The sequence below is a fragment of the Oratosquilla oratoria genome, chromosome 6, assembly GCF_046742065.1.
Source record: "Oratosquilla oratoria isolate Oo_2021 chromosome 6, ASM4674206v1, whole genome shotgun sequence".
Lineage (NCBI taxonomy): Eukaryota > Metazoa > Arthropoda > Malacostraca > Stomatopoda > Squillidae > Oratosquilla > Oratosquilla oratoria.
In genome coordinates, this window is record NC_134782.1 from 70,566,505 (window position 1) to 70,587,644 (window position 21,140).

Genomic DNA, 21,140 nt, shown 5'->3' on the forward strand with positions numbered 1-21,140 from the left:
ATAGGACGATGTAGTCATATGAGAGGTACATAGATTGGTTACAAAATAGGACAATGGAGTCATATGAGAGGTACAAAGAAAAGAGAAGGGAAGTAAAGCACAAGATAAAGGAGGCATAGAGGAGAGCAGATATGAAATGGGGTAAGAGTGACAAAATTTTGAAAGTAATATAAAGATGTTATGGAAAGAAATTAAGAGAGGAAGAGGAGGTGAATCAAGTAGAGAAGAAAAGGTAAAAGGTGCAGATGGAGAGATCATAATGAAAGAGAAGGCAGTAAGAGGAAGATGGGCAGAGTATTTTAGGGAGTTGCTAAATGTGAGGGAGGATAGGGAGGGAAAGGTAGTTGCAGTGGGAAGTGCTTATAAAATGAGAGTGATGAGTGAGGAAAATAGAGGAGAAATAAGGAAGGATGAAGTGAAGGCAGTTGTTAAGATGATGAGAGCAGGTAAGGCACCTGGTCTGGATGGATACCGTGCAGAGTGTCTGAAAAAAGGAGGTACAGTGATGGTGGTGTGGCTGGTGAAATTATTTAATGTTTGTTTGAGAGAGGGTAGAGTGCCAGAGGACTGGAGGGGGCCTGTATAGTTCCACATTACAAGGGAAAAGGGGACAAATGTGAGTGTAGTAGTTTCAGAGGGATTAGCTTGTTAAGTGTAGTTGGGAAGGCTTATGGGAGGATCTTGATTGAGAGGATTAGGAGAGGAACAGAGTGAGTAATTGGTGAGGAACAGTGGATTTAGGACAGGTAGAGGTTGCATAGATCAGATTTTTGTGGTGAGACAGATATGTGAGAAAGCTATAGGAAAAGGTAAGGATGTTTTTTGGGCTTTTATGGATCTGGAAGAGGCTTAAATGACAGGGTAACAGGTACTGCAGATGTTTGGGATAGGAGGAAAGTTTTAGAAGCTATCAAGAGTTTTTACGAGAGTAGTAGAGCTTGTGTCAGGATTAGAAATGGAGAGAGTGAGTGGTTCAAGTTTGATGTGTTTGTGTGTGTGTGCGTTTCCCTAGTTGTATTATACGGGAAGGGAGCTATGCTCGTGGTGACCTGTCTTTGCATCTTTCAATATCAAGTTTTTTTCTTAAAATCTTGAGTAGAGTTTGCACACATTGCTTCTTTATTTAAATTATTCCAGGTATCCAGTACTCTGTGTGGGAAGTTTTTTCAGATCTCTTCTATAGTTATCATTTTTTAGTTTCTTTTCGTGTCCTTTTGTTTTTCCATTGTCACGTTTTAGTAAATCATTCCTATCAAGGATTTCCATTCCTTTCATGATTCATTAGTCAGTAGATCTCCTCTTTCTCTTCTTTGCTCCGGTGTTGGTAATTCCAATTTGGATAATCTTTGTTCGTATGTTAATTTGGAAAGAGCTGGTGCTAACTTTGTCATGACTCTTTGTATTCTAATTTCTTTATATTCTTTTTAGAATTGGGTGCCCATAGTGTTGCTGTGTACTCCAGGTTTGGTCTTATTAATGTAACTAATATTTTTTAAATCATTTCCTCATCCAAGTAGTCAAATGCCACTTTCATTGACCTTAATAGATTGAAGGTTTCTCCAACTATTTTATTGATATGTTTGTCCAGTGCCATGTCTTTGCTGATTATTACTCCAAGATCTTTTTCAGAGTTCACTTTTTTACTTCTTCGCCAATTTTATAATTTTTTAATATTCTGTTTTTACTTTTTCCAAACTCCATTATACTACATTTCTTGATATTGAAGTTCACTTCCCACTTTTGAGTCCATTTCCAGATTTTGTCCAGGTCTAACTGTAATGATTTGCAATCCTCCTCTCTTCTTACTTTCTTTAGTATTTTTGCATCTGTGAAGAAATTCATATAACACTACTCCTTCATCCTTGTCGTTTATATATATGGCAAACGTGATTGGAGCCAGTACCGAAACTTGTGGGACACCACTTAACATTTCCTCCCATTTCGAGTATTTATCTCTAATTACTACCCTCATTTTTCTTCCTATTAGGAAGTTTTCCATCCATTCCAATAATTTTCCTCTGATGCCACCTATTGAATCTATTTTTTTATGAGTTTCTTGTGTGGTACCGTATCAAAGGCTTTTTGTAGGTCTAGAATGGCATAGTCTGCCCATCCATCCCTTTCTTGTATTATTACTAATAGTCTCGAATAGAAGCAGATCAGGTTTGTTGTACATGATCTTCTCTTGTCTAAATCCAAATTGATTTGGATTCAGTATAGCTTTTTCTTCCAGAGGTTTAACCCATCTACTTTTGATAACTTTTTCACACATTTTTGCTATTGTGTTTGTTAGGGAGACCGGTCTGTATTTGGTTGGATTTTCCTTGTTTCCTCCTTTATATATTGGTACAATATTTCCATTTTTCCAATCCTGTGGTACCTTTCCTTCTTTGAGCGAGTGCTTGATTATATTGTATATTTTGTCTGTTAACTCCTGTATGCATTCCTTCAGTATCCAGTTTGCAATTCCATCCGGACCATGCAATTTTCACACATCAAGGTTTTTTATTTGGTCGCTGATTTCCTTCTGTGTTACAGTTATTTCCTTCATTGGGGGGGATTTCTGTCTCTCTATTCCCTGACAGTAGGTGAGTTCTCAATTGTGAATGATGATGATTATATGGTTTTACATCACAAACTCCCTCCTATCGGGAGGCTATGATGGTGCCCCACACAGAGGACTTTGTAGTGTGGAATTTGATGAACCATGCCTTGGTTCAACTTCGCCGTTAGCAGTGTTCGAACCGCCATCCCCTCAACCCTCAATTGTGAATACCGATTTGAAATGATTGCTCATAAATTCTGCCATTTCTTGTTATTCTGTATATTCATAATTTCCCTGGCGCAACTTTTCCATTTCTTTTTTGTTTCATAGTTTACCATTTACATACCTGTAAAATAGTTTAGGTTGTTCCTTGCATTTTCCTATTATTTCTTTTTCATAGTTTCTCTTTTCATCTCTGCGTATTTTTACATAATCGTTTCTTAGTTTGATGTATGTTTGCCATTTGCTCTTTTTTTTTTTTTCTCTCCATATTTTCCAAGCTTTGTCTCTTATCTTTTAGCTTCACTACATTTTTTGTTGTACCAGTTTTTTATGTATAATCTTTCTTGGTTTTGTTGTGGTACATATTTGTATATTCCATTTCTCTTCCATCTTTGTTTCTTCATTTAGGAATTTTTCCCAGTTTGCGTTACAAAAGAATTTTTTAAGTTTCTCAAAATTTGTTTTGTCATACATTGGTCTTCCTATTCTATCTTTCTCATATCTTCTTAGGTACATTTGTTCTTTAAGTTTGAATTCTATTAGTACATGGTCACTTTCCTATTGGTGTTTTGTAATCTATTCTGTCCGCAATTTCAGGCTCTGACGTAAGTATTAAATCCAGTCTCGATGGTTCCTCATTGTTTCTGTGTCTGGTATTTTCCTTTATCCACTGAGTCATTGTGTATTCAGTGGTCATAATAATATGTTGCCCCAAATGTCTTCTCCACCCTTTACTGTCATTTCTTCCCAACATATTTCTTTTGAATTAAAATCACCCATAATTACTACATTTCCTCTTTCCTTCAGTATATCAGTCAGTTCATACTTTGTATCTTCCAACAGTTTGGAATGATCACTTTCTGTCCAGGACTGTGTTTTGGGGGGCACATACATTACAATTTTTCTACTTTTCATGTGATTGCTTTCAACTTTTATTGATTCTACATTGTTTTTTCCTTCCGTTATCTTTGTAGAGGAAGGACGGGAGAGGACAGAAGATAGGGGTGAATGGAGAAGAGTTGTGTATAGATGAGCCTATGGTGCATGAGGGGGAGTGGGTGGGGAATGGGGGGTGAGGAAGTATGTATGAGAAAAAATTTGATGCAGCCCGAAGGGATTTCTTCCCATCTTCTCCTTTCCTGCATGAGGGGATGGAGAGGGGGGCTCACCGAATTTATGAAGCGGTCTTGCTGTGGATGTGCTGTGTCTTGCGACACTGCTTCTGACCCAGGGCAGTGGACAGGATTCAGGGATGACCCGTCATCCAGGAGGTGTCAAGATAGGAGGGAGGGTGGAGGGGAGCAGAATATATGGGAAATGAAATGGGTGGAAGTGATTTCTATTCCTTTTCCTTTTTGGCTACCACCCGTGTAAGGGGTGAAAAGCCTTTGGTATGTGTATGTATGTTATCTTTGTCACATTTCAGTCTTTCCTAGTCAAAAATAATACTCCCCCACCCTCTTTTTCCTTTCTATTCTTCATCCAACAGTATAAACCTTGTCCCATAGTATTTCGTGGTAGATTAATTTTTAATTTAGTATCTATTCCCATTATATCTGGTTTTTCTTATGCTAGATAGTCATTTAATTCATTCAGTCCTGAAATCAATTCATCTATGTTGGTATAGGCTAACTTTAATTTTTTCCTGATATAGCATTTTCTCAGCCTCGGGTCCACCGCTCTCCAAAAAAATAATCATTCTTTTATGTCTCGGTTCTTTTTTTATCCATACATTTTTGTGTTGTTCACTGTTTGCTAGTTTTGTTGTTCTAGATGGTACTTTCCCTGCAATCATTTGTGACCTAAGTTTTACTTCTAGTGGCCTATATTGTTTTTCTTTTGAGTATCTACAATCATTTGTGACCTAAGTTTTACTTCTAGTGGCCTATATTGTTTTTCTTTTGAGTATCTACAATCATTTGTGACCTAAGTTTTACTTCTAGTGGCCTATATTGTTTTTCTTTTGAGTATCTACCTATTCTATATGTCTCTTTAATTTCTTTATACTTTGTCCCTCCTCTTGAATCTCTTTCAGAATTTCTTTAGCGATCTCTTTTTCCTCTTTTTCTCTCTGATATGTAGGAACATCATACATACATAGAGCAAAGGCTTTTTTCCACCCACATGGGGGTAGCCAAAAAGAAAAAGGCAAAGAAACCACTCCCACCCATTCCATCCCCTACATATTCCACTCCCTTCCACCCTCCACCCTCCCTCTCATCTTGGCAGCTCCTGGATGACTGATCATCCCTGCATCCTGTCCACTGCCCTGGGTCAGAAGCAGTGTCGCAAGACACAGCACATCCACAGCAAGGCTGCTTCATTGATTTGGCAGCCCCCCACCCCCACCCTCTGTCCTCTTATGCAGAAAAGGAGAAGATGGGGGAGAAATCCCTTCGGGTTGCATCAAATTATTTCTCATACATACTTCCTCACTCCCCATCCCCCACCCACTCCCCCTCAAGCATCACAGCATCATCCATACACAACCATTCTCCATTCACTCCCATATTCTGTCCTCTCCTGTTCTTCCTCAACAGAAATTTCCTTGTTCCAAGTACCCCTTTTACCCCATCCATCCATCTCATCCTAGGACAGCCCCCCTCATATTCACTCCTTCCACCTCTGCCTTCCACACCTCTTTTACTAATCTTTCTTCACTCATTCTTTCCATGTGTCCAAACCATCCTAATACTCTTTCATCAACCCTATCTCCCAACTCCCTTTCCACCCCTGTTCTCCTCCTCACCTCATTTCTCACTCCATCCACCCTAGTAACCCCTATCATACTTCTCAGACATTTCATCTCAAACATATTCAAACTCCTTCTTTCTTCCTCTCTTAAGTTCCATGTTTCTGCCCCGTACAGTGCTGTCGGCACAATCACTCCTTCACATAACTTCCTCTTGGCATCCGTTCCCAGATGTCTATTTCTCATTACACTTTTTAATCTACCAAGTCCACACCCCTCCCACCCTCCCTTTCATCTGAGCACCTCCTGGATGACGGGTCATCCCTGCACCCTGCCCACCGCCCTGGGTCAGAAGCAGTGTCGCAAGACACAGCACATCCACAGCAAGGCCGCTTCATTTAATCGGCGACCCCCCCTCTCCGTCCCCCCTTGCATATAAGGAGAGGACGGGGAGAAATCCCTTCGGGCTGCGTCAAAATTTACTCACACATACTACCCCACCCCCTGCCCATTCCTCCTCATGCAATCACAACATCATCCATATACAACCGTTCTCCACTCACCTCTGTCTTCCGTCCTCTCACTTCCTTCCTCAACAGACATTCCCCTCTTCCCCAAAGCCCCCTTCACCCCATCCATCCACCTCATCCTAGGACGTCCCCTCATGTTCACTCCCTCCACATCTGCCTTCCATACCTCTTTTACTAGTCTTTCTTCACTCATTCTTTCCATAATACATATACCAAGGCTTTTTCCTCCTTTCAAGGGAGGTAGCCAAAAAGGGAAAGGCATAAAAACACTCCCACCCATTTCATCCCTAAATACACTCCACACCCCTCCCACCCTCCCTCTCATCTGAGCACCTCCTGGATGACGGGTCATCCCTGCACCCTGCCCACCGCCCTGGGTCAGAAGCAGTGTCGCAAGACACAGCACATCCACAGCAAGGCCGCTTCATTTAATCGGCGACCCCCCTCTCCGTCCCCCCTTGCAAATAATGAGAGGACGGGGAGAAATCCCTTCGGGCTGTGTCAAAATTTACTCACACATACTACCCCACCCCACCCCCGCCCATTCCTCCTCATGCAATCACAACATCATCCATATACAACCATTCTCCACTCACCTCTGTCTTCCGTCCTCTCCCTTCCTTCCTCAACAGACATTCCCCTCTTCCCCAAAGCCCCCTTCACCCCATCCATCCACCTCATCCTAGGACGTCCCCTCATGTTCACTCCCTCCACATCTGCCTTCCATACCTCTTTTACTAGTCTTTCTTCACTCATTCTTTCCATAATACATATACCAAGGCTTTTTCCTCCTTTCAAGGGAGGTAGCCAAAAAGGGAAAGGCATAAAAACACTCCCACCCATTTCATCCCTAAATACACTCCACACCCCTCCCACCCTCCCTCTCATCTGAGCACCTCCTGGATGACGGGTCATCCCTGCACCTTGCCCACCGCCCTGGGTCAGAAGCAGTGTCGCAAGACACAGCACATCCACAGCAAGGCCGCTTCATTTAATCGGCGACCCCCCCCTCTCCGTCCCCCCTTGCATATAAGGAGAGGACGGGGAGAAATCCCTTCGGGCTGCGTCAAAATTTACTCACACATACTACCCCCCCCCCCCACCCATTCCTCCTCATGCAATCACATCATCATCCATATACAACCATTCTCCACTCACCTCTGTCTTCCGTCCTCTCCCTTCCTTCCTCAACAGACATTCCCCTCTTCCCCAAAGCCCCCTTCACCCCATCCATCCACCTCATCCCTCATGTTCACTCCCTCCACATCTGCCTTCCATACCTCTTTTACTAGTCTTTCTTCACTCATTCTTTCCATGTGTCCAAACCATCCTAATATTATTTCATCAACCCTATCTCCCAGCTCCTTTTTCTCCCCTGTTCTCCTCCTCACCTCCTCATTTCTCACTCTATCCAGCCTAGTAACCCCCACCATACTTCTCAGACACCTCATCTCAAACACATTCAAACTCCTTCTCTCTTCTTCTCTTATGTTCCACGTTTCTGCCCCATACAGTGCTGTTGGCACAATCACTCCTTCATACAGTCTCCTCTTCGCATCCATTCCTAAATGTCTATTCCTCATTACACTCTTCAATCCACCAAGGCATTTACTCGCTTCTCTCAATCTACATTCCACCTCCACCTTCACTCCACCTTTTCCTGCTACACTTGCACCCAAGTATCTAAAACTATCCACTTCCTCCAGTCGCTCTCCCTTAATGTTCACTTCCAGTCTACTGCCACATTCACCCCTTGTACATCTTATCACCTTACTTTTACCCACATTTATCTTTAGCTTTCTTCTATCACATACTCTCCCAAACTCTGCCACCAGCTTCCTCAATCCCTCCTCCGACCCTGCCACAAGCGCAGTGTCGTCCGCAAACAACAGCTGGCTCACCTCTAAAACTATCCACTTCCTCCAGTTTCTCTCCCCTTGTACATCTCATCACCTTACTTTTACCCACATTTATCTTCAGCTTCCTTCTTTCACACACCTTCTCAAACTCTGTCACTAACTTCCTCAATCCCTCGTCTGATCCTGTACAAGCGCAGTGTCGTCAGCAAACAACAATTAGCTTATTTCCCACTTTTCTCCATTTTCTTTAACCATCTCCAACCCCTGACCCACTAGCCTTGCATTCACCTCTTGCACCACCTTATCCATGTATATATACGATTGAACAGCCAGGGTGACATAACACATCCCTGACGAAGTCCCACCTTTACCTCAAACCATTTACTCTCTCCATTTCTAATCCTAACGCAAGCTCTACTACTCTCGTAGAAACTCTTGATTGCTCTTAACAGCTTTCCTTCAATCCCATATATGTGCAATACCTCCCACAGTGCCTTCCTGTCTACCCTGTCATAAGCCATTTCCAGATGGAGAGATGATAATGGAAGAGAAGGCAGTGAGAGGAAGGTGGGCAGAGTAATTTAGGGAGTTGCTAAATGTGGAGGATAGGGAGGGAAAGGTAGTTGCAATGGGAAGCTGTAGAAAAATGAGTGATGAGTGAGGAAAATGGAGGAGAAATAGGGAAAGATGAAGTGAAAGCAGCTGTTAACCACTTCACTACGGGACTTAAATCTCGCGGGCAGCAGCCAATGCCAGCCGTACGGCGTGTCATAATAATACTCGCATCATAAAATATAGTCACGGCTTATATCGATCGTTCTCTCTTTCACCCGTGAATTTTGAAAACCACAGAGAATGGGATTAAGAGCAGATTAGGGAGAATGTAAAAACACAGGGGCGACTACAATAAATATTATCAAGACGCCAATATGGCAGCATCGCGAATCCACTTGCTCCTCATGACGCCTACGTGTGCGGCACCGTATGGAAGGGGTTAAGATGACGAGAGCAGGTAAGGCACCTGGGTTGGATAGATGGCGTGCAGAATGTCTGAAGAAAGGAGGCACAGTTATGGTGGACTGGCTGCTGAGGTTATTTAATGTTTGTTCAAGAGAGAGTAGAGTGCTAGAGGAGTGCCTGTATAGTTCCGTTTTACAAGGGAAGAGGAGATAGGTGTGAGTGTAGTAGTATCAGAGGGATCAGCTTGTTGAGTGTAGTTGGGAAGGCTTATGGGAGGATCTTGATTGAGAGGATTGGGAGAGGAACTGAGGGAGTAATTGGTGAGGAACAGTGTGATTTTAGGACAGGTAGGGGTTGTGTAGATCAGATTTTTGTGGTAAGACAGATATGTGAGAAAGCTATAGGAAAAGGTAAGGATGTTTTTTGGGCCTTTATGGATTTGGAAAAGGAATATCATGCTTCTCTTTAATACCATAGATTACAATGCATCTTTTTTTTTTTTTGTCCACTGTGTCCCTGACCAAATTACCTTTCTCTTTAATCACTTGGATTACCGTTTCCTTAGCATTCTACTTGACCTGCTGCTCCACTATATGTTTAAAAGATCATTTTTGACTTTCCTGTTCCACCTTCCACTGTTTCTTTATTTCGTGGAAGTCATTTTCTTTGATCTTTTCTTCCACTTTTTTGGTCACTGCCTGTATTTGATCCTTCATCTTTCTTTGATGCCTCATTCCTATTCATATCCTCATTTTTCCGTCTTTCATTTTCTCCCTTTACCCCATTTAGTTCCATTTTCAACTCATCTATATCCCTCTTATTTTCTTCATTGGCCTTTCTTAATATGGCTACTTCTTTGTATATACTTTTGCATTCACTTTTGAGTTCAATTATTTCGTCTAACAATTCATTGATTTCCCTATTTCTTATTATATTTTTAAAGCTGGGTTCTCTTTCCATATCTGTCCCTCTATACATAATAGTATTATCCCTATCAAATCCAGAAAATACATTTCTTTCAAACCTTTGGTACATTTTCAGTGTTTTGTTCAGGCACGTCCTTTTCGCGATTACCCTAAGCAGTGAATCGACTCTACTTACGTCTAGGCATCTTTTTGTTGGTTCCTTGTCCCTTTTATCTTCATTTTTTCCTTCCATTTTTTTTAGTAATTGTTCGTGAAAAAAAAAATAATAAAGATACAAAGACAGTGTGTATATTCACCTAGTATTTTACGGGACGAGAGTTATGTTCGTAGTGACCCATTTTCGTATCTCTCCGCATCCAGTTTATTCTTAAAATCTTGTATAATTTTGGCACTCAATGTTTCTCTGTTTAGTTTGTTCCAGACATCAATCACTTGATGTGGGAAGCTATTCTTTTTCAAATCTCTTCTGTAACTGTCCTTCTTTAGCTTCTTTTTGTGTCCTCTTTTTTTTTTTCTGTCCCATTTTAATAAGTTGTCTCTATCAAGAATTTCTATACCTTTCATAATTCTGTAAATGGTCAACAAATCACCTCTTTCTCTTCATTGTTCCAGTGTTGATAGATGTAATTTATCCAATCTTTGTTCGTAAGTCAACTTTGATAGTGTAGGTGCCATTTTTGTTTTTTAGGTGCCCATAGTGTTGCAGCATATTCTAGTTTAGGTATTATTAGTGCAACCACTATTTTCATTACCATTTCTTCATCCATGTAGTTGAAGGCCACTTTCATTGATCGTAATAAGTTAAAAGTCTCTCGAACTAATTTATTGACTTGTTTATCGGGTGTCAAGTCACTTGAGATGATCACTTCCAGGTCCCTTTCTGAGTTGACTCTTTTGACATCCTTGTGTGTGTGTATTTACTCAGTTGTAATATACGGGAAGGGGAGTTATGCTTGTGGTGACCTGTTTTTGTATCGCGCAAGATCAAGTTTGTTCTTAAATTCTTGTATTGTGTTTGCACACACTACTTCTTCATCCAATTTGTTCCATATATCTATCACTGTGTGGAAAGCTGTTCTTTTTCAGGTCTCTTCTGTAGTTATCCTTTTTGAGTTTCATTGCATGTCCTCTTGTTTTTCCTCTTTCCTCTCTATCAAGGGAAGAGGAGCTATGCTTGTGGTGACCCGTTTTTGTATCGCGCAAGATCAAATTTGTTCTTAAATTCTTGTATTGTGTTTGCACACACTACTTCTTCATCCAATTTGTTCCATATATCTATCACTCTGTGTGGGAAGCTGTTCTTTTTCAGGTCTCTTCTGTAGTTATCCTTTTTGAGTTTCATTGCATGTCCTCTTGTTTTTCCTCTTTCCTCTCTATCAAGGCATTCTTTTCCTTTCATAATTCTGTCGATGGTTAGTAGGTCCCCTCGTTCTCTTCTTTGTTCCGGGTTGACAATTATTTGGCCAGTCTTTGTTCATATGTCAGGTTTGAAAGTGTTGGGGCCATTTTTGTCGTTGCTCTTTGCATTCTTTCTATTTTCTTGTATTCTTTTTTGTACTGGGTGACCATATCAGCGCTGCATATTCCAGTTTTGGCCTTATCACTGTTTGTAATATTTTCTTGATCATTTCCTTATCCAGGTATTTAAAGGCCACCTTTATTGATCACAATAAACTGTATGTTTCTCGAACTATTTTATTTATATGTTTATCTGGCAACATGTCTTTGGTGATGATTACTCCTAGGTCCCTTTCAGAATTTACTTTCTTTACTTCTTTTCCTTCAATTTTATACTGTCCTGATATTCTCTTCTTGCTTTTTCCAAATTCAATTATACTGCACTTCTTGATGTTGAATTCTACCTCCCATCTCTTTCTCCACTATGAGACTTTGTTCAGATCACTCTACAATGACTCGCAGTCTATTTCGGGGTTTATTCTCTTTAATAATTTTGCGTCATCCGCAAAGCAGTTTATGTAACTTTCAATGCCTTCATCCATGTCATTTACATATATAGCAAACATTATCAGAGCTAGTACTGACCCCTGTGGGACACCACTACTCATTTCTTCCCATTTTGAATGTTTGTCTCTGAGCACCACTCTCATTTTTCTTCCATGTAGGAACCCCTCCATCCAATTCAATAGTTTTCCATGTATGCCTCCTATAGTTTCCTGTTTATATAGTAATTTTGTGTCTGATACCTTATCAAATGCCTTTTGTAAGTCCAGGAAGGCACAGTCTGGCCAGCCATCCCTTTCTTGCAATATATCTATCAATCTTGAATGGAAACAAATTAAATTAGTGGTACATGATCTTCCTTCTTTGAATCCAAATTGCCTCGGGTTCAGTATATTATTCTCCTTCAGATATTTTGTCCATCTATCTTGGATGATTCTCTCACAAATTTTAAGTATTGTACTCATTAGGGACATTGGTCAATAATTTGTCGGGTCTTCCTAATTTCCCCCTCTATATATTTGCATTTTTCCAGTCTTTTGGTAGTTTTTCCTCTTTGAATGAGCATTCAATTTGTATGTTTTTCCTGTTAGTTCATCTATAAATTCCTTCAGTATCCAGTTTGCAACTCCATCCAGGCCCTGTGACTTGTTAACATCAAGCTTTAATATTTGATTCCATATTTCATTCAGAGTAATATTTTATTTCCTCAATGGAGGAAATCTTACTTCGATTCTTTGATCACAGTTTTGTAGATTTTTTTGTTTTTTTCTTCTTTGGTGAATACAGATTTGAAATGTTTGTTAATATCTGCCATTTCTATATCTTCTTTTTGGCTACCTACCTTGTAAGGGGGAAAAAGCCTTGGTATATGTATGTCTATATCTTCTGTGTATTCTCTGCTACCTTGACGTAATTTATTTCCTGTTTATTTTTTAGCTGTGGTTATGCGGATATATAGGATAGGAGGAAAGCTTCTAGGAGCTGTCAAGAGTTTTTACGAGAGTAGTAGAGCATGTGTCAGGATTAGAAATGGAGAGAGTGAGTGGTTCGAGGTAAAGGTGGGACTTCGTCAAGGATGCGTTATGTCTCCCTGGCTGTTCAACTTATACATGGATGGGGTGGTGTGAGAGGTAAATGCAAGGGTGGTGGGTCAGGGATTGGAGATGTTTAAAGAAAATGGAGAAAAGTGGGAGGTGAGCCAGCTGTTGTTTGTGGACGACACTGTGCTTGTGGCAGAATCGGAGGAGGGATTGAAGAAGTTGGTGACAGTGTTTGGGAGAGTGTGTGAAAGAAGAAAGCTGAAGATAATTGTGGGTAAAAGTAAGGTGATGAGATGTACAAGAGGCGAAAGTGGCATCAGACTGGAAGTGAGCATTAAGGGAGAGCAACTAGAGAAAGTGGATAGTTTTAGATACTTAGGTGCAAATGTGCCAGGAAAAGGTGGAGTGGAGGTAGAGGTAGAATGTAGATTGAGAGAAGTGAGTAAATGCCTTGGTGGATTAAAAAGTGTAATGAGGAATAGACATTTGGGAATGGATGCTAAGAGGAGACTATATGAAGGAGTGATTGTGCCAACAGCACTGTATGGGTCAGAAACATGGAACATAAGAGAAGAAGAGAGAAGGAGATTGAATGTGTTTGAGATGTGTCTGAGAAGTATGATAGGGGTTACTAGGCTGGATAGAGTGAGAAATGAGGAGGTGAGGAGGAGAACAGGGGTGGAAAGGGAGTTGGGAGATGGGGCTGATGAAAGAGTATTAGGATGGTTTGGACACATGGAAAGAATGAATGAAGAAAGACTATTAAAAGAGGTATGGAAAGCATATGTGGAAGGAGTGAACATGAGGGGACGTCCTAGGATGAGATGGATGGATGGGGTGAAGGGACCTTTTGGGAAGAGGGGAATGTCTGTTGAGGAAGGACGGGAGAGGACAGAAGACGGGTGAATGGAGAATGGTTGTATATAGATGATGCATGATGTGGAATGGGTGGGGGGATGGGGGGTGAGGTAGTATGTGTGAGCAAAATTTGACGCAGCCCAAAGGGATTTCTCCCCATCTTTTCTGCATGGGGGGACGGAGAGGGTGGTCACTGATTTAATGAAGTAGCCTTGCTGTGGATGTGCTGTGCCTTGTGACACTGCCTCTGACCTAGGGCAGTGGACAGGGTGCAGGGAGGTGCTAAGATAAGAGGGAGGGTGGAAGGGAGTGGAGTGTATTTAGGGATGGAATGGGTGGGAATGATTTTATGCCTTTTTCTTTTTGGCTACCTCCCTTGTAAGGGGGAAAAAGCCTTGGTATATGCATGTATCTTTTAGCTTACTGTTTACATATCTATAGAATAATTTGCATTTATATTTACATTTATCCATTATGTCCTTTTAATAATTTCTCTTTTCTTCTCTACATATTTTTACATATTCATTTCTTAGTTTGGTGTATATTTTCCATTTCTCAGTTGTTTTTTCCCCCCCACCTTTTCCAGGCTTTATCTCTTCTGTATTTTGCTTCACTGCATTTTTTATTATACCAAGATTTTACATATATCCTTTCCTGTTTTTGTCTAGGTACATACTTATCCACTTCATTATAGATTTCCTTCCAAACTGTCCATTTCTCTTCCACCTTTGTTTCTTCGTTATTAATTCTAGTTCTATTAGTATGTGATCACTATTTTCAGTTGGTGTCTTGTATACGATTTTATCCACAATTTTGGGTTCTGATGTGAATATCAAATACAATCTTGATGGTTCATTGTTATTTCTATATCTGATGTTTTCCTTGACCCATGCATTTTTCTTTCGAGTTAAGATCACCCATAATTACCAGATTTCCTTCTTTTGTTAGTATTTCATTTAGTGTTTTTCTTGTGTCTTACAGCATTTTGGAGTGTTCACTTTCATTCCATATGTGAGTTTCAGGTGGGACATAAATCACTGCATACTTTCTATTTTTCATATCTCTATATCCTCAACTCTTATCATAATCAACTCTACATTGTTCTCTCATTCTGTGATTTTTGTCACATTTAGGCCTTTCTTGGTTAGCAACATCACTCCTCCACCCAGCTTTGTTTCTGTTTCTGTACCAACAATTATATAATCCTTGGCCTGTACTATTTGGTGGTAATGATCCTTTGAATTTTGTCTCCACAATTCCCATTATATCTGGTTTCTCTTGTTCTAGATAGTCATTCAATTCATCCATTCCTGATATCAATCCGTCTATGTTGGTATATGTTATCTTTCATTTTTTTCATTTTCTTCCTTTTCTTCTTTCTCCTGCATTTCCTTTTCCCTTATGCACCATTTCCTCAGTCTGAAGTCCATCACTATTTTTTATTTTTTTTTTTTATTTTTTTTTTTTTCTCATCACTCAGATCCTTCTTTATCCCTAGGTTTTTGTAGTTTTTACTTTTTGTTAGTTTCCCTATGTTTGTTAATATTTCTTCTGCTATTCTCTGAATGAAGTTTTACTTTGAGAGGTCTATTCTTTTCAGAATATTTGCCCATCCTATAGATCTCTTCTATTGCCATTTTGAGTCCTTGTCCCTCCTCCTGTATTTCTTTTAGTATTTCTGTCACTATATTCTTCTCCCCTTTTTCCCTTTGGAACCTTATTACATCTTGTTTTTCTTTGATAACCATAGATTACATTTTTTTTTTTTTTTTTTTTTTTTTTTTTTTTCTTTGACTATTTCTTTAAATAGTATTTTTTGTTTTCTTTGTCTTTCATTTGGTTTTTTATTTCCATCGTGTTTTTTTTTTTTTTTTTTTTTTTTTTTTTTTTTTTTTTCCACCAACTTTGCCTGTGTGTGTGTGTGTGTGTTATTGTTGTTTCCCTGATGGGGGGATTGATCATATTTCAATTCCTTTGTCACAATACTGTACTTTTTCTTTAGTGAAAACAGACTTGAAGTTGTGTGTATTTACCTAGTTGTATTATATGGGAAGAGGAGCTATGCCCATGGTGACCCTGTGTGTGTGTGTTATTGTTATTTCCCTGATGGGGGGGTTGATCATATTTCAAGTCCTTTGTCACAATACTGTACTTTTTCTCTAGTGAAAACAGACTTTAAGTGGTGTGTATTTACCAGTTGTATTATATGGGAAGAGGAGCTATGCCCATGGTGACCCATCTTTGTATTTCAGATCTAATTTGTTCTTTAATTCTTGTATGGTGTTTGCAAACACTATTGTCTTGTCCAGTTTGTTCCAGACATCCACTCCCCCCCCCCTTTTTTTTCTCTCTCTCTTCCTCCTCCTCTTCCAGATCTCTTCTATAAAAGGCCTTTTGGAGTTTCTTCTCATGTCCCCTTGTCTTCTATCCCACATTAATAGGTTTTCTCTGTCAAGGACTTCCATGCCTTTTTCCTGATTCTGTAAATGGCCAATAAATCGCCTCTTTCTCTTCTTTGCTCATATGTCAATTTTGAAAGTGTTGGGACTATCTTTGTTGTTGCTGTTTGGATTATTTTTATTTTCCTTGTATTCTTTTTTGTACTGGGTGTCTATAGTGTCACTGTGGACTCCAGTCTTGGTCTTATCAGTGTGACTAGTATTTTCTTTACCATTACCTCATCCAAGTAATTAAAAGCCTCCTTTATTGATCTTAGTAAATTGTAGGTTTCTCTGAACTTACCTGTCTAAAACCGAATTGTCACAGATTTAGTATATTGTTCTCCAGATGTTTAGTCCATCTACTTTTGATGACTTTTCACAAATTTTAGATATTGTACTTGTAAGGGAGATCTATAGTTTGTTGGGTCTTCCTTGTCTCCCCCATTATATATTGGCATTTTTCCAGTCTTCTGGTATCTTTCCTTCTTTCAGTGATCTATTATCTTACATATTTTGTCCTTTAGTTCATCTATACATTCTTTTAGTATCCAGTTCGCAATTCCGTCTGGGCCATGTGATTTTCTGATATGTTCATTATTTCTTTTTGTGTCACAATTATTTCTCTCATGTCAATATATGTCAGATACAGATGTTAATGTTTATTTTCTGTTTTAAGTATGAAACAATCATTGGAATGTGTAATTTCACATTCATATAGGTTCAGCATGCCTAAATATTTTGCCATTTAATACATTAGGTTTATTATTATTATTATTATTTTCCAAATTGATTAATTTTTCTTTTTCTTTTTTTTTCTTTTTTTTATGTTTATTTTATTTGATTTATTTTATTATTATTTTTTTGTCTTCTTCAAAAGGATGTTTTATTTTTGTTGACTCTGATTTCCTGCTTTCAGGCCATGGGTTGTGCAAAAAAATCAAGATTTTGAGTAAGTTTTTGTTTTACCTGTTTGGTTTTAGTTTCTCTTTATTCATTATGGTTTCCTTTGCATTATACTGACTTCATGTAGACTCACTAGTTTCAAGATCTTTTCACTGGTAGTGGGATTGAGCACAGAGCACTCATGTCAGTAGGTTCTTAAGAAGAACCATGTAAGCTTTTTGATTATTTACACTACAACACTTGTCTGCCCTCTGCTGCTGCACCAGTCACATCAATAGTCACTCTTTTCCCTCTAGATTTAACCTGTAGGTAAATCTACTGCACTCTACTATATTTAGTTTATATATATGACAAAAACTTCTATTCTTCTATTCATCAACAAAGTAAGTTGTAGGCGTTATCTATTGTGACATCATTTAGGCTGGACTTAGACCTTAGACTGAATGAAATGGAGAGAAATTTGCATAAACAAAATCATACAGTGTATGGTATTAGTGTTAAGTTACATACACCAGTTTATAATTGAAGAAATATTTTCAGTGTTTTGTAATGACAGTTGTTTAGTATTTTACTATCTCATTTCTGCTCTTCTTAAATCTTGTAATATACCAAGAACAACTCCTTTTTCTTCATCATGCCTTTGTGGACTTAGTGGAAAATGAGGTGTTGCTTCTGTTGTCCCCTAAATGTTCTAAAAGATACGACTGAGTAAGGGAACTAGGGATCTCCTTTTTGTGTTTCTGTATTTTTCTCCCACAAAGATTTATGGCATGCTTTCACTTGGTCATCCTCGTACAATAATAATAATTGTTGCCTCAAGTTTCTTTAATTGGTAAACCTATAGCCTCATAGCAACTGGCAACAGTCCTTGGGCCCTCCCACAGATTGCTCTGGGAAGAAACTTCAGACAAGGGGACCAATTATGGTTACCTGCATGTGGTGGTCCTTGAAGATAGACAGGAAAGCTGCCCATTATCTAAACACATCAACCCCTCACCTCCATCAGGAGGTGCAGTCCTGAGGAGTTGGCACCTGGTCCCTGGACTAGACTCAAGATCTGTCTTTATTAACTCCAGCTGTATTTCTTTCACTTTTTTCACTTTTTCACACATGGAGAGCTGACAACAAGCAACTGCTCTCCTCTCCGTACCATTTTGAGCCTGTGATAAAGAAATGGTCCAACACTGATACAACACAGACCTGTGGAAGGTTCCTAAGACCATTGCCAGCAACTATGGGGCTGCAGGGTTTCCACTTATGAAACTTGAGGTAATAATTGATTGATTGAACACCCTTCCTTATAACTTTCTAACTATACTGAACAGACTGATGCCTCTAGAAATATCTATACATACCAAAGGCTTTTTCTCCCTTATAAGGTAGGTAGCCAAGTCAAAAGGCCCATTCCACTCTCGTCCACCACCCTCTCCTCCCTCACACTTTAGCTCCTTGTGAATGATGGGTCGTCCCTGTACCCCACCCACTGCTCTGGATCAGATGCAGTGCAGCAAGACACAGTACATCCTCAGCAAGGCAGCTTGACTTAATTCGGCAACCCCCGTCCCCTCATCCAGGATTATTGAAGACTGGGAGAAATCCCTTTTGCATCACAATATCATCCACACACAGCCATTCTCCACTCACCCATCTCCTGCCTTCTCCCTTCCTTGCTCAACAGACATCCCCCTCTTGCTGAATGCCCCTTAAACTACTACATTCATATTTTTCTCCTTTTTCTTTGAAAAGTGGAACTATACAAGTACACTTCCAATTTTCCAGCACATTTCCTGTCCACTATAATAGTTCCTCACTCTGTTAGACCCTGGTGCTTTACCATCTTTCATTACTTTCAATGCATTTTGCATCTCATTTCTTATATTCTTATAATTTTCTTATGTTGCAGATATTTTCTTAGCACCTTCCAACTGCCACAATCAATCCCTAACTTGTACACATTCAACAAATTCCTGAAATACTCTACCCATCTTCCCCATAGCTCCTTTACTTCCATTGACATCTGTCTTTCTGCACCATTTATACTTTCCGCTACCAGAATCAACCTACCCCTACTTTTTTACTTTCCTTCAAAACATCTTTTTATTCATCTCAACTTTTTCTGTCAAACTCCTAACCCATTTTATATCTGCTCTCTTTTTTGCCTCCGTCACCATATGTTTTGTTCCTCTCATCTTTATGCACCATTCCTATACTTGCCAAGCTCTACTTAACCCCTTCCATACGGTGCCGCACACGTAGGCGTCATGAGGAGCAAGTGGATTCGCGACGCTGCCATATCGGCGTCTTGATTATATTTATTGTAGTCGCCCCTGTGTTTTTACATTCTCTCAAATGTGCCCTGAATCCCATTCTCTGTGGTTTTCAAAATTCGCGGGTGAAAGAGAGAACGATCGATATAAGCGGTGACTATATTTTATGATGCGAGTATTATTACGACACGTCGTACGGCTGGCATTGGCTGCTGCCCGCGAGATTTAAGTTCCGTACTGAAGTGGTTAACAACCAATCCTCACAAGCTTACTTCTTCTTTTCCTCCACAGCCAGCCTTCATTATCTTATCCCACCCTTGATTGCCTCTGCTCCTATGCCCTCTCCTCCACCCTTTTCCAAATATACTTATTCTTGTCTCTCTTCTTAAATACTGTTTGCTGTCATCAGCTTCCTTTCTTAACATATCTTCAAAATCGCTCTACAATTGTTAATAACTGATACCCAGAACCTCCCTACTTCTCTATCTATTGGCTTATCTCCTACTATAGCATTCAGTCCCCAACATCATTGCATTTACATTCTTCCCTAAACTCATTAACCTGTAAACTGCAACATACATCATATGATAAGCAGCGTGTAACTGCAGCATACATAATATGTGAAGGCTTTTCTTAAATTTAGCAGTCTATATTCCACTCCCAGATTTCTTAAAATGAAATTTGTCAACTCAGGGTGAACGACTCCACACAGTACACCTACCCACCCTAACATCCTTTGTTCTCCTCAGACATCATGGAATAGACAGGTCAGTCATCTCCTTGTGACCCACAACCCTCTACTTCCCATGGTGTAAGGTAACTTACACGTAAAACATTCATATGAAAAAGAAAGATTGTTGATGATTGAAGTAGCAGTGGTGAGGAACAAAGGGTGAAAAAGTAGTAGAAAAATTCCCCATCATTCAGCCATGTATGACCACCACTCACTGCCCACTACCTCAAAGTGACAAAATGTGCAACTTTGCTGCAACACAGCACCTGATATACATACATATACCAAAGGCTTCTTCCCCTTTACAAGGGAGGTAGCCAAAAAACAAAGGCATAAAATCCACTCCCACCCATTCCATCCCCACATACTCCACACCCTCCCTCTTATCTTGGCTCCTCCTGGATGACGGGTCATCCCTGCATCTTGCCCACTCCCCTGGTTGAGAAGCAGTGTCACAAGGCACAGCACATCCACAGCAAGGCCACTTCATTTAATTGGTGGTCCCCCCCCCCCCAAAAAATGAAGACGGGGAGAAATCCCTTCAGGCTGCATCAAATTAGTTTCTACACGTACTCCCTCACTCCCCCATGCCCCACCCACTCCTTTTCATGCATCACAGTATCATCCACACACAACCATTCTCCACTCACACCTTTCTTCTGTCTTCTCCCTTCCCTCCTCAACAGACATTGCCCTCTTTCCCAGTGCCCCTTTTACCCCTTCCATCCATCTCGTCCTAGGACGCCCCCTCATGTTCACTCCTTCCACCTCTGCCTTCCACACTTTTTTTTTTTTTTTTTCTTTTTTTTTTTTCAACTAATCTTTCTTCACTCATTCTTTCCATGTGTTCCAACCATCCCAATACTCTTTCATCAACCCTATCACCCAACTCCCTTTCCACCCCTGTTCTCCTCATCTCCTTGTTTCTCACTCTATTCAGCCCATCTAGGGTATTGGCTGCATGTTATTGTGGGGTTGAAAGCTGCTCAGTAGCATACAGCTGATACTTTAGGGTCTATATGGGGTGCCTCAATGGACCAGAGCCACACCTCAATTTGTCTGTGGTGAAGGAAATACCTGTTCATAGAGAAATAATGATACTTTATTATACTGCAACTGCCTCCCTGTTATGCTGTTACTATCCTGTACCACTTCTCTGAATATTCATTTTTTTTTTTTTTTTTTTTTTTGTCAAACCCTAT

The 21,140-nt window shown here is 39.9% G+C and overlaps 1 protein-coding gene across 8 annotated transcripts in view; it reads left to right on the forward strand.

Moving 5' to 3' along the window:
* The window catches only part of LOC143026594 (uncharacterized), a 130,124-nt gene that overhangs the window by 57,157 nt on the left and 51,827 nt on the right, over nt 1-21,140 (forward strand). For 7 of the 8 annotated variants that reach the window (XM_076187251.1, XM_076187245.1, XM_076187247.1 and 4 more), the window contains one exon: nt 16,952-16,984. The exons of the other annotated variant lie outside the window; for it this stretch is intronic. In XM_076187251.1, the coding sequence (XP_076043366.1) occupies nt 16,952-16,984 (33 nt within the window). The remainder of the gene's footprint in view (nt 1-16,951; nt 16,985-21,140) is intronic. 8 annotated transcript variants of the gene reach the window in all.